This window comes from Neodiprion virginianus, chromosome 3, assembly GCF_021901495.1.
Source record: "Neodiprion virginianus isolate iyNeoVirg1 chromosome 3, iyNeoVirg1.1, whole genome shotgun sequence".
Lineage (NCBI taxonomy): Eukaryota > Metazoa > Arthropoda > Insecta > Hymenoptera > Diprionidae > Neodiprion > Neodiprion virginianus.
The window spans coordinates 28788073-28801033 of NC_060879.1; the positions used below are offsets into that span (position 1 = coordinate 28788073).

The following is a 12961-nucleotide window of genomic DNA, read 5'->3' on the forward strand; positions in this document are numbered from 1 at the left end:
CGACGCCCACGACCCGTCGACGACGGTTCTTCGTCGCGTGCCCCGCGGTTTCGAACCCACTACCGCCCGTTACGATATCTGGACATAATTATTGGTGAGTTCTGTTGTTTTTTTTTTTTTTGTCTTTTTGTTGAGATAGTTCACTCACATGTCACCAGTGCGTGCCGAATAATGTTTTTGTGATTTGTTTTTTTTTTTACTTTTGTTTAATTTTTTTATTGTGGGTGGTACCGAGCTAAAATACCCCTTTGATATAAGGTGGTCTCCATTTACTTAATTTAAAATAGTGGTGAAATTTTTTTCAATTCTCTTTGTCGATCAATGTTTATGGTTAAAGTTTACCCCGATCTTTTAATATATTTTCCAATTTGCATCCTTTCCCAGAAAAAAGTGACTCCTATGAAAACGCTCTTGCTTCGTTGAATCGATATAAATTTAGTTTGTAAATTGGTGTTATCCTCAGGTATGTGACTGAATTTTAGTGATAAGAATGGAACGACAATCGGTCAAATGTTACATCGTTGCGTTACACACATTTTTCTTTTGTCTGAAGAATTATGGTCGTGAGTAAAGAATTTTTCATTAGATGCTAACTGATGTGCAAAGTTTCTGTGCATAAGCACCTGGGCTATAACTTTTATTTTCTCACCTTCGTTTACACAAGAAGTTCGCTTCGAATCATAGAAGTGTGCATTTTCTAGCTAATTTCCTCAATTGAACTCTTGGAGACGCGGAATGCAAGGTTCAGGATTTTGTTGAAAGTAGGAAAGTAAAACGCGTGTGAACTAGTTCTGGGTATTTGTTAAGATTAGAATATATAATGTTTCGAATTCTTCGCATTTACTGACAGGATTCATGTCTACTGTAATGATAGGTCATGTCAAACTTCGTTTTCATACCGTTCTGCGAAGTAAAACGCTCCGCCATTTTGCACGGGAATGAATAAGTGGCTGGTAAAGAGGCAAAGCACGTCGAAGGTTCAAGATTTCCGATGTAACTCCGCGATCGAATTTTTATCTTAGCTTCCATAGCGGTTTCCTCAACGTTTTTGTTTTATAAAAAAAAAAAAAAAAAAAAAAAACAGAGAAATTACACACGCTACAATAGAAGTTTAATTAACGGTTCGATTAAAAAACATCACACCGGAGACCTAATATTCCAATTATCGACTTAAGAAACGAGGATAAGAACGGATACGGAATGGCAGTGGCAACGGGCGATCTAATCTCTTAATGCACGGGACTTCCGGTTGGGCATTGTTCGGAGTCCATTAGCTCGGTTCACCCTCGGTGCCATCAGATCGGTTAAAATCGCCGTCCCCTACGCCGACTCGACGCACGTGCCAAGCATTTTGTGCCATTTCGCTGACACGTGTGTCCCTGCGATAATAGCACAGCTAACATCGTGGCAAGCATTGTTCAGCGACATGAATCATTTCTTTTCCAAAAAAGAGGCTCAGCAGAGAAAAGAACGAAAAAGGGAGAAGCAAAACTGATTCAGGTTAACGTCGGCTTGAAGCAAGGCGTCGAAAATCATTTCGTATAAAATTTTCGCAAAAGTGAGCGTGGTTACGTGAGATTTAACTGCGCGAAAAAGCAAGAATGAATAAATATATGAGAACTGTGAGAAGATAATCGATTGAATTCAGCGCACGAATGTCATTTTTTCATTTTGGTCAGGCAATTGAACGACCAAGGTGGTCTAGCGAAGCTTTTAGCCTCCCCCGAAGCTCTCCGTTGTCTTCACGTAGTTTTCTACCCTCCGAAGATCTTCCCTAGAGAGTTCGCGGATTAAGGATGGAGAGGCTGCCACTCCAAATAAACACCCTTAAACCCCCTCGTTCTCGTCCTAGTCCTCACCCTCGGCCTCGTGCCGTCTTTCTCGCAGCGATAGTCTATCTACACGGTGGTTCACACAGTTTACTTTAAGCTAGTAGCTGTTCCTGGTCTTGGATCCAATGGATGTAACTCATAACTGGAACGATGACAAATAGTTATATTACCACCCCCGCATAGTTTTAGGCACAAACACCCGAAGGTAGCCCTACGAAATTTTGCCTAAGTAAAATAAATCCGATGAAAATCAGTAACTCACTATTCCTATTCTCTGGGGTCGAATGTGTATCGCAATGTCGAGAGTAGATGAATAAATAAATGATGTAGGAGCGCGCTTTCATCGCGTTGAAAGCTTGTGGTACTGTCACTCGGAAGTGTAGAAATTATTTTGAATTTATAGTGTCGATTGTCACGGTGTCGACGGCTGAATTATCTTCACATAGAGTAATTAGCTTTACATGGAGTAACACCAGTTTTACATACACGCGATGCACACAGATGCACGTTTTTCTTCCGTCACCCCGTGTGTGAGCATTCTCAATCTCGCGCAGGCCGGAGATATTGGAAAATGCAGGAATAGCGCTTTTGCCCGTCTTTGAGACACGCGTTGCTGCTTATATCACTCCATTTCCTCTGTTATTACCGGAGGATTTGACAGCTCTGACGTTATTGCGTCGGAGAAAAATGCGACCATTTATGATCGGCCTTGTTGTATAATATTTTCGGTAATGATGGTGCGAAGTTGAAAATAAATAAAACGTTGTGATCGAAGCAGAACCGAAGTGTTGGAAAACGGACTTGCAATAATAATTATCGAAAGTTTACATTTTTCCATCTCCAACAATAGTTCGACTATTTTCGAACAACTGCTTCTAAAAATAGTTAAAAAATGATGTCACCGAGATTATTTATTTGGAGAATCAATTTTGTGATTACATGTTTTCTCGTTACTGTGAATTTCAGGGGCTGCAAGGTAATAACACAATCATCACGGCAATAAGGCAACCCCAATAATTGCAACATGTCCAGATTCGCGTCTGTGGGTTTTGAGGCCTTCGATTCAATGAAGTCGAAAGCCTCACAGAAATTTTCTGGGTAAGTGGATTCTCGTTTTTACGCATGCAACCAAAAGCTGCTAGGAATTGATAAAAAAGGTCGTGATTAATCCCAAATGCGACAAATTCCACCGTGTACAGTGATACTCTTGACAACGAATGGGGTGGACTCGAAAATCCAATTCTGACCACTTGTTACGCAATATTTTCAGACTAAGGCGGAGCAATACTGGTTACGAAGAATTCGAAATGCCCCCAAACAGAGAGAGCAAAGATAATCTGGGGTTCGAGGACGAACGTGGCTACAACCTGAACGCATCGTTCGATTCATTGCCGGAACCGGAACGACCGCCTCTCCGTCATATCGACACTTATTGTATGCCGGAGTGTCCCTGCCTCTCGAAGAGGTACACCATAGCAGTGTTGGCCTGCATGGGTAATTATTACAAGTGGAAAATAAGGGTGGTTTGATTTTTATCGAAGTGAAATCCGCTTAGCTGATGCGCGTAATGAGGAGCTAAGAACGAGAGCCAAAGTCTCTGCCAGACAATGTTTAACAAGTCGTAATTCCGACACCCTACCCGGCAACTCTGAAATTCGTCAATGGAGAGCAAACGTTAGCGTTTTAGTAATCTTTTAAGCCTCCGTTTTTCCCTCCTCTCCAAAACCCTTGGGGGACATCCGTCGGGCCTTTGTACGTATTTTTCCCTATATAGTACACAATTTTTATACCTTCATTCCAATGCGAAGTGTTAGAATTATTATTATTTCATGTATTCTACCGATCGCGGACAAAAATCAATTGCCCGCCCTAGGTGAACCATCATACCGATGAAATTCTGGTGGTTGTCAAATCTTGTCGAACCATTAGTCGTATAATATTTTTCGGCGAACGGATTTCGTCGGGTAAATCTGCAGTTCCCGTTGAATCTCGAAATTGATCGCGGCTCCTTTCAGGTTTCATAATCTCATTCGGCATGAGATGTAACATGGGTATGGCCAAACTGACAATGAAGAATGCGACCGAGTCCGGGAGCGTGAAATTCAACTGGACGATCGCAACGGAGAGTGCACTAGACTCTTCTTTTTTCTGGGGCTACCTTGTGACTCAGGTGCCAGGAGGTTTCCTGGCCTCTCTTTACCCCGCCAACAGAATATTCGGAATGGCAATTGCGACTTCATCGTTCCTCAATTTGCTCGTACCCGGGGCTCTGACGGTCCACCCTGTCGTGGACATGATAGTCCAGATTTGCAAGGGCTTGGTCGAGGTTAGAAACTGGGCTGAACGATTTTCAGCCTGACAAGTTGACTCGGTGTTACCCCTCAGCGTTATTGATTTCTGATTTTTTTTTTCACAGGGTGTTACGTACCCAGCTTGCCACGGTATATGGAAATACTGGGCTCCACCTCTCGAAAGATCGCGGCTGGCCACTCTGGCCTTCTGCGGATCCTACGCAGCTGTGGTAATCGGAATGCCCTTGTCCGGATATTTGACGCAATGGTTCGGCTGGACGGCCTCCTTTTATTTCTACGGTAAGACGGGCGAAACAATTTTACAATCCAAGCCTTGATTCGGTCGACCATCGAGCGTAGAATGAGTTGACGGATGTTTCGCAATTTATCGCAGGTGTCTTGGGGCTGATTTGGTACTGTTTCTGGCTCTGGCTCAGTTTTGAGAAGCCCGCTAAGCACCCCTGCATCTCAGCTCGAGAATTGCGTTACATCGAGGACTCTCTGGGGCAAGGTCAAGTTCAAATCCCGATGCCCACGTTCGCCACGACACCCTGGCGAAAATTCTTCACCTCGATGCCAGTCTACGCAATTATTGTGGCGAATTTCTGCAGATCATGGAACTTCTATCTGCTGGTCTTGTTCCAGGCTCGATTCATGCACGAGGCCTTCAATATGCCCCTCGTGGAGGTAAGATTCACACCGCAGGAGCACTCACCTGCGTTCAATAAAAAATATTTGCACATTCGACGAACGATGTTTCCAACCCTCAGACCGGACTGATCGGAGCTCTTCCTCACCTGCTTATGACGACGATCGTCCCTTGCGGTGGTCTGCTGGCCGATCATTTGCGAAAACGTGGAATTCTCTCGACGACAAATGTGCGAAAGGTGTTCAACTGCGGTGGTTTCGGAATGGAGGCTGTCTTCTTCTTGGTCGTGGCCAAGGCTACGATTTCCGGGAACGGTACCGCGGCCACGGTTGCCCTCACCATCGGCGTGGCTTGCAGCGGATTCGCCATATCCGGTTTCAACGTGAACCACCTGGACATCGCGCCCCGGTACGCCAGTATCTTGATGGGAATGTCAAATGGCATCGGCACAATCGCTGGTCTTCTGGTTCCCTTCTTCGTCGAGAACATAACGAAAAATAAGGTGATAACGAATCCGCCAGTGTCCTGAGACTCCTTTCCTTCCATTATTTGACGTCACGGGTATGATTAATGTCAAGTCATTTACGCTCTTACTCAGGATCGCGAGAGCTGGAGAAACGTCTTCATAATCGCCGCCTGCGTTCACTTCGTCGGCGTTACTTTCTACGCGATATTTTGTTCCGGCGAACTTCAGCCGTGGGCAGATCCTACCATCGAGGAACAGAACAGCTGGAATCCCCTGGACGATTTGAGCAAGGGCAAACCGCCATTGCCTCCACCGCCGAAGCCACCGCAACCGGAGTTCGTTGTAAGTCTTGCCTAGAGCACTAACCACAAATCAGTCGTCGTTAGTTATCGGATGGTTTCGATCATTCCAATCGAAACTGATTCGCAATTTCTTTTCCGTACGTTTGTCAGAAGCAACCTTCGCTCAACGGTGGAGACTGGAACAATTACGATCAACCGGCAGAAAATCACCTTTACCCGCAGCTCGATAAGCGAAATCAGAACGGCAACGCGGTCGCGAGTTATGGGTCAACGGTAACGAACGTAAACAACCCGTTTCACTCGTCGAATCCGTTCGCCAGTGACGTCAGCGCGTCTCTGGTTCAGCCGCCTGCAGTGGATGATCACACGCATGATGTGATGGGCGGACAACAGTGGAATTAATGTACAGCAGGTCAGATTTACGCCGGATTGGGTGAGTAACTGAAACGTAGGTTGTGAGAGCGGAGAAGAATATAATCCAATGGGAGGAGTCAGAGTGTTGATCACAGTCGGAGCCACTTACGTTTTACTTGTAGCGAGGAAGATTCTTCTTCTTAGTCGCGATCAATAAGCACATTGTCTTTTCTTCCACGCAATTTTTTTTCCTCTAAAATAAGATAAGAACGGCGAATTAATGATTAATAATTTGAAAAATATGACCGTATTCGTGTCCATATTTAGCCCCGACAAATGATGAGTACCCTGTTCTCCGTGCTCATTGGTAAGAATGGCATTTAGGATGAGCGTCGCGTCGCATATGATCAAACACGAAACACCGAATATAAAGAGTAGCACAATATTTAGAAACATAGCAATAAAAGAACTTCGAAGGACACAAGTTATGGTTCAGAGAAAAGCACCGCCACGGCCATTCGTAGAAGAAAAGTACAAATCGAGCTGAGGACAAAACGAAACAGAAAAAAAGAAGATGAATAAAATAATATAAATAATATTATGCGTAAAGAATTTAAATACCTCAATGGATAAATGGAACAAAGCAAAAGACAAAGAAAAAAAAACAAGTTTACAAACAATTGAGAGTATCCCGATGAAGCTAGCTTCATAGCAAGAAAAATGTAAGTTTATAAGACCGGAAGTATAGACATGACATATAAGATAAAAATGAATCCTTAGAATAAATAAGATAAGGTTACAAAACGAAACGTAGATATGCTGTAGGTATGAAATGTGACGAAATAAGATATACAAATTACATGAAAGTATAAGAAAGAAAGTGAAACATCTTGAAAGTATTAGATTTTAAGATACAAATTGTTTGAAAGTGATTGAAAATATCATAAACTGTAAATCAAGTATAATATTGATTCCAGTGTAATGCGTACTTATAATAGGATGTGATTGCAAACTTTGGCAAACCAATCGCAATACGTAATGATACATAAACTACGCAAAAGAGGTCTCGAGCGGTCGATGAAATTTAAAAATATATGTATTACGTCTCGCTGCTCGACACGAACGAAAGTCTATAGTCAATTTATGCGAGCCATTTTTAAATAACTAAACAATATTATAAATATATTCGCCAATCGCTCGTCTTATATAAGCAGTATTAAATACGATTTAGTAATATCATATAGCAATTTAATTTTTGCTTAACAATTTATGGGGATTATACAAGTTTGAGAGATTTTGAAACTGTGTTCCAAGACGCATTCGGAGAAAGTATAATTCAAAGATGCGTGCAACTTCGGAAACAACAATAAGTTGCGAAATCCGACACTACTTTGAAAAAACATTTTCACCCTCGGTCGTTGAAATTTTTGAAAGATCATGCTCTTTTTTTACACAGACATCGAGCCAACTAGAAGTTTGAACGAATTTCGATTGGATTATCGTGCATCGAAATATCATTGCAATAAGGTTCGAGATAAGTTTCAGCACACGACACTGTACAATCCCCTTAAGATTAAAACGGACAATATCTGAATGTCTTATTGCATTCGACTCGGGAGGTATGCGAGATAATAAGTAAAGGCAGAATAAATAAGATTGATTGAAATAATCACGACAATAAATGTAACGTGAAGAAATATTTGGCAATTGCAATATTTTAGTAAATATTGATCAAAGTAGGTATGTATGAATTAACTTCTGAATTGAATTTGACGTGAAAATGAAAGTATTATTGTGACATAATTATATTTATAATCAATTAATTTGTACAAAGAATAATATTGTAATATGACATTATTATAGTTTAACTGCAGTTATATAGCTGACAATAATACGTATAACGTGAGATGTAGTTTATTAGATTTTGTTATTTAATTTTGTTATATATTGTTGTGGAATTGACAATACTATACTGTAATGATTAATTGATACGCATACACACAGAAAGTAGTGACTGGCCTAAGATAATTCCTGGCTTGGTGAATCCAAAGATTAATTATTATATATCTTACTTATACATTATATATATAATATAGATATTATATAAGATAAGTTATTGATGCTGTTCGAACAATAATATTCGTGTACTTGTATAACTTGAATAATAATTTACGACAATAAATAATGCAAGATGTACTAAGGCAGAGAGGGAATGTTATAAACCTTGAGACCACGCACTCAGTGAATTTAAGGAAGTATGTAGTGTAAGTGTAAAATCGAAGTGCCGACTCTTTTAGTACATCTTGTAGTGTTCAATTATTATTAGCTTTGTAGTATAAGTTTTTCGTGAGAGTCTGCTGTGTTTGAATTACTTAATATATATCAAGAAAGAATATTAGTAATCAATTAATTAATTAATTAATTAATTAATTAATTAATTAATTAATTAGTTACTCACTCGACTCGAGACGCAATTGAAACTTTACATTTCAAAATGAGACCCGAAAAGAAACCCTAAGAGTTATATCACTTGTCTTGTATGTCTGTGTACAATTATTGATAAACCCTTCGGCGCTGGGAAGCAATACCATTTGAAGGCGGTCGGTCTATTTCATAAGTATTAGGTATATATGTACACACAATTCAATACGATAAGAAAAACTGAAAGAACTGTGGAACATTTCCCTGAACAATACGCTGGAACAGTGAAACGCAACGAAACGCACGTATTCTGATTGTGAGCTCAGAATGAAGACAATAGAGAGTAAAGTAGACAGTCTATGGACGAATTTTTCAACTGATAAGGAATAATTAGAACGTTGAATTTTTGATACGTATATGCTTTGTGCCGATACATTTTCCTTGCCGACGCAGCATTTTCAACGCGAAATTTTTCAACTGCCCACGCATTAGTCAGATCTTTTTTTTTTTTCATCAATCGATCAATAATTAGGGAGAAATTTATGGTGTTACTTAAATTATTGAGTATTTTCAAGTTCGTGCGTAATGAAGTTTACATTTTTTCTCATGTCAGCTGAAATTCGTCTTTGGCACGCGTTGATTGTACTCCGTCTGCGGAAAGAGATTAATGGTGTCGGCACAAATTTGAGGTAGATGTCTCCTCAAGCGATATTTTTTCTACAAATCTAAGGGTTTATGCAGCCGTCGTGAATGATTAAAAATATATATGTAAATGAAAGTATATTATACTATACAGACAGATAAATTGAACGGAATAATTCTATTTAGCGATAAACGATATCTTCTATAAGCGTTAAACTTTAAATTTAATTGAGTATTGATGTTATATACTTGAACCAAAAAAAAAAGGAAAAGAAAAAAATCACGCGCTATCGTTTCCTCGTAATTGATATAAATAGTGGAAGTGTTAGTCCTGTTTTGAGTCGTTCAAAAATAGTAAATAGTGTTAAAATTATAAAAGTCGTTGTTACAAATATTTATACACCATTTACGAAATCTCAAGCATTCACTCGAACAGTAATACACGACAGTCTCGCTGAGATATAGAAATTCTAATAAAACCTGCACTGACACTCTACTCTTTACTAACTGGCATAAAATTTAGAACTTGAGACTGATTCTAGAATCAAGTGTTATTGTACCTACATGGTATTGGATATTCATCGTTATTTTAATATTCGTTGGTATATTTAGATTTAGGAGTATTTTCCGTTCTCCAATGGCTAATTGTTATACCCTTGATAAATGGTTATTTCTGAGTTACAATATCGATTTTTGATATAGAGGTGAAAGCGTATAAGTAGAAACTGTTCGTTAGCAGCCAGCTATCGGTTAATAATTTAAATTGGTCATTTGCATCGCGGATATGAACGTTGGCATCTTTTTGGGATTTTCCAATTAATGTTGTCCAAAGAAACGGATTGCGTTTGCGATCCAACTGATAAATTTTCTATTTATCTGATGGCTTGGAGCATTGATATTGGAGCTGGAATATTTCTATACTTAATTTGTGATGTTTTATTTTCTCCAAACTTTTGCAAAAGGAATATTAACGCGTCCACCATTTGTACGAACAAAATTATCTCTTCCAGAATGAGAAATAATAATGACTATAAACATTGAAAGTAAAAGAATATTGCTATACATATAAATAAATATATATATATATATATGGTATATATTCTACGATCAGTTTCAGGTATGATAATATATTATTCTATGATATTATTGAATTATATACATATATGTAGATGTGGTTATTTGTATAATATTTTTGAATGTATTAATAATGACGAATGTATTATTCATTCGAATTCAAGCAAATGCATTATACAATATATATATATAGATATATATATAGATATATAGATATATATATATATATAGATATATAAAATATATATCTCACGCGATATATATAATAATTATTATTGTATATTTACGAAAATGTATCAATTACTATATCGACAATAACGAATTGTAACAAACAATTGAAAGTAATATGTTACGAAGACAATAAAAATAGCAGACGTTGGAAATTACTACAAATTCTTGTTCGGGCTCAGTTTTTAATTAGTAGATTACGGTGTCTGATCAGTATACTTGAGAAATAAAATACAGAAAAAGTATCCTTGTTAGAGGAGCTGACTCACGCGATATTTTTAATACAGTAAAGCAGCTTTCAAAAAGTAAATTCATCAATTTTTAGTAAAAATGATTGACTGACGGCGGTTCAATATTAAAGTACTTCGATTTTTCGATAAGCAATACTCTGACGTTTTAAACTATAACTGGTATGTTATGAATCAGCGATTAATAAATGAAAACTACAATGCTAGTCGATTCTTTGAAAACTGAGCTTGTACATGTATCAATGTTATGTATATCTATACATATAAACACACATTATAAAAAGCTTTTATTAGCTTCTCACTAGGTGAAAGGGTTATGAAAATTAATGTATATTATCGGTGACTGAACTAGGTTGATCGAACCTTACGTTTTCATGATGGGTTTAGTTACCTAGCACCACTTTTCAATCGCAGCATTAAAATTGGATAATTGACGCACGTATACTCAATGGGAGTATAACATAAAGATATTTTGCCCTGATTTGCTCTCCCAGTAACGAGTTATTCTTTTCATTCTGTAGTACCGGAGAACCGGAAGTGAAAGATAATACGGACTTCGATATTTAATGCTGGGTATGAAAATAGTGTTTGTACAATGTTTAATAGGCTCACGTCACCCGTGACGCAATAAGTTTATTAATATAAATGTTTTTTCTGAAAGAGATTTCACGCTGTAGTGAAGAAAGTTTTACCAGTAATATGTATAACGAAATGCTAATACATGGAAAGCATTGATTGAGGTGCCAGGCGCCCAGCTGACAATATATTTCCAGGTAGCATCGGAAATTAATAGTCCCAAAGGGACCTCGCAATATATCATGTGTAGTTTTGCTGAATTCGACGACAATTTTCGAATTGAAATTATTACGTTAAGAGGATCCTGTTGTCAGTTCTTAACGTATTCAATTTTGTCTTATATCAGAGACTATGCATAGCAATGGAAACAGAACATAAGAATCGAATTCTGCATGTAGTTCCGAACAAAAACATACGAATACATTTTAATTTTGCGCAGTTTTGCAATTTATTTTTTCATGTCGTTTCCTTATTTTTGCTTAAAACCAAAATGTGTCGGTGTGTTTTTTACTCAAAATCGGATGTAGAATAGAAAGTGATATGCCCTTTTTTGCATTACGATGCATAGTCTCTGAGAATAGTGAAAATAGAAGACATTTAACGCAGTCGGTAAGAACTGCCTGCAGCGTCCCCTCAAAGACTTGAAACTTGTCGTTTGAATTCATCGTGGCCTGGTAAAACCAGACTTGAAATACAATATACGCCCAAATAATATCATAGGGATGATCAAATTAGACATAATATCTGGCAGTTTAGTGTCAATGTTGTCTTATAGCGATGTTACCTGGTTTGTTAATATTTATTATCTATTATTATTATGTAAAATATGTATGTATATTATATAACTTGGATGTATTGTAATAATACAAAATTACTGACGACTATTGACAATAAAGTGTAAGCCAATCTTTTAAAAAACACCTCAATTTTGACTCGTTATCATCCGCGGACAATTTCTCTCCGTTCGGAGTACAGATCGATTTATGCGTGAAAGCTGAGTATCACCGTCGTTAAATTATCCGTATTCATTTCCGACCAGAATTCAGCAATCGAGAAACATTGAGAGAAACAAGTTTTCAACACATTCAAACCAACGTCACTTTCGGGAACTTAATACCGAATTTTAAACAAAACGCACGATGTAAACGTTTCTTCGGTGTTTATTCAGACATCGTGTTCATCCCCATGCAGTATTTAATAGGTCCTCTCGATTGTGAGGAGATTTCAGGAGATGCGCGTCGATCACTTCGACAGAGACAGACGATGAACTAATAACACGGACGCTTTCATACGCAACGTCCAGTTTGAATTACCTGCTCATATAACGCAAATCGACGGTGCAAGTTCTATGCAATTATTACTCCGATCTGGCACAGGGACGAGACAGAGGAATGCCGTGTATTTACTAGAGGACATCGCAAATGTGGGTGAAAAAAAAATGAGAAAACAAAATTAACATGTACAGATCACCTTGTCTGACACAGTAAAATCGACAACTTATGTTTTCTCTTTATTTTGTATTAGTTGGAGTACATAAAATTAGCGGGGATCGATCTCCTCTGATCAGGATAAATTGAAACGAAAAATTGGCAAATCACCGACCGGAGATAATATTTCATTGTACATCATGCTGAAATCGCGCGTGGATAAGATCGGAGAAAACAGGCGAAACAGATCGCATGATTTAAACGAATGATCAGCCGAACGCTATTCGATCGTTGCGTTGCGTGAGTTGATAAGCGCATAATTAACGTCTAATAGTAAGTTCCACCAAGTGGGTCAAGGATTTCACTGTAGACTAGTCTTGGTTTTGTCCTGTCCACTTGCAATCCAATTGCTGTTACATCGGTACGGTTACTTAATCAGACACGAGTAAGG

The 12961-nt window shown here is 38.3% G+C and overlaps 1 protein-coding gene across 1 annotated transcript; it reads left to right on the forward strand.

Moving 5' to 3' along the window:
- The first annotated feature begins 20 nt into the window (after window positions 1–20).
- Window positions 21–9261, forward strand: LOC124299741 (vesicular glutamate transporter 1). Its single transcript, XM_046753072.1, has 9 exons — window positions 21–94; window positions 2799–2930; window positions 3103–3326; window positions 3848–4158; window positions 4249–4423; window positions 4518–4810; window positions 4894–5274; window positions 5371–5580; window positions 5691–9261. The coding sequence occupies exons 2-9, from the start codon at window positions 2857–2859 to the stop codon at window positions 5940–5942; spliced, it is 1920 nt and encodes a 639-aa protein (XP_046609028.1). The 5' UTR covers window positions 21–94; window positions 2799–2856; the 3' UTR covers window positions 5943–9261.
- Window positions 9262–12961: the final 3700 nt, after the last annotated feature.

Coding starts and splice junctions, on each gene's coding strand:
- LOC124299741 (XM_046753072.1), top strand. CDS start 2,857: ATGTCCAGATTCGCGTCTGTGGGTTTTGAGGCCTTCGATTCAATGAAG. Junction 5,275..5,370: donor AGAACATAACGAAAAATAAG/GTGATAACGAAT, acceptor GCTCTTACTCAG/GATCGCGAGAGCTGGAGAAA. Junction 5,581..5,690: donor CACCGCAACCGGAGTTCGTT/GTAAGTCTTGCC, acceptor TACGTTTGTCAG/AAGCAACCTTCGCTCAACGG.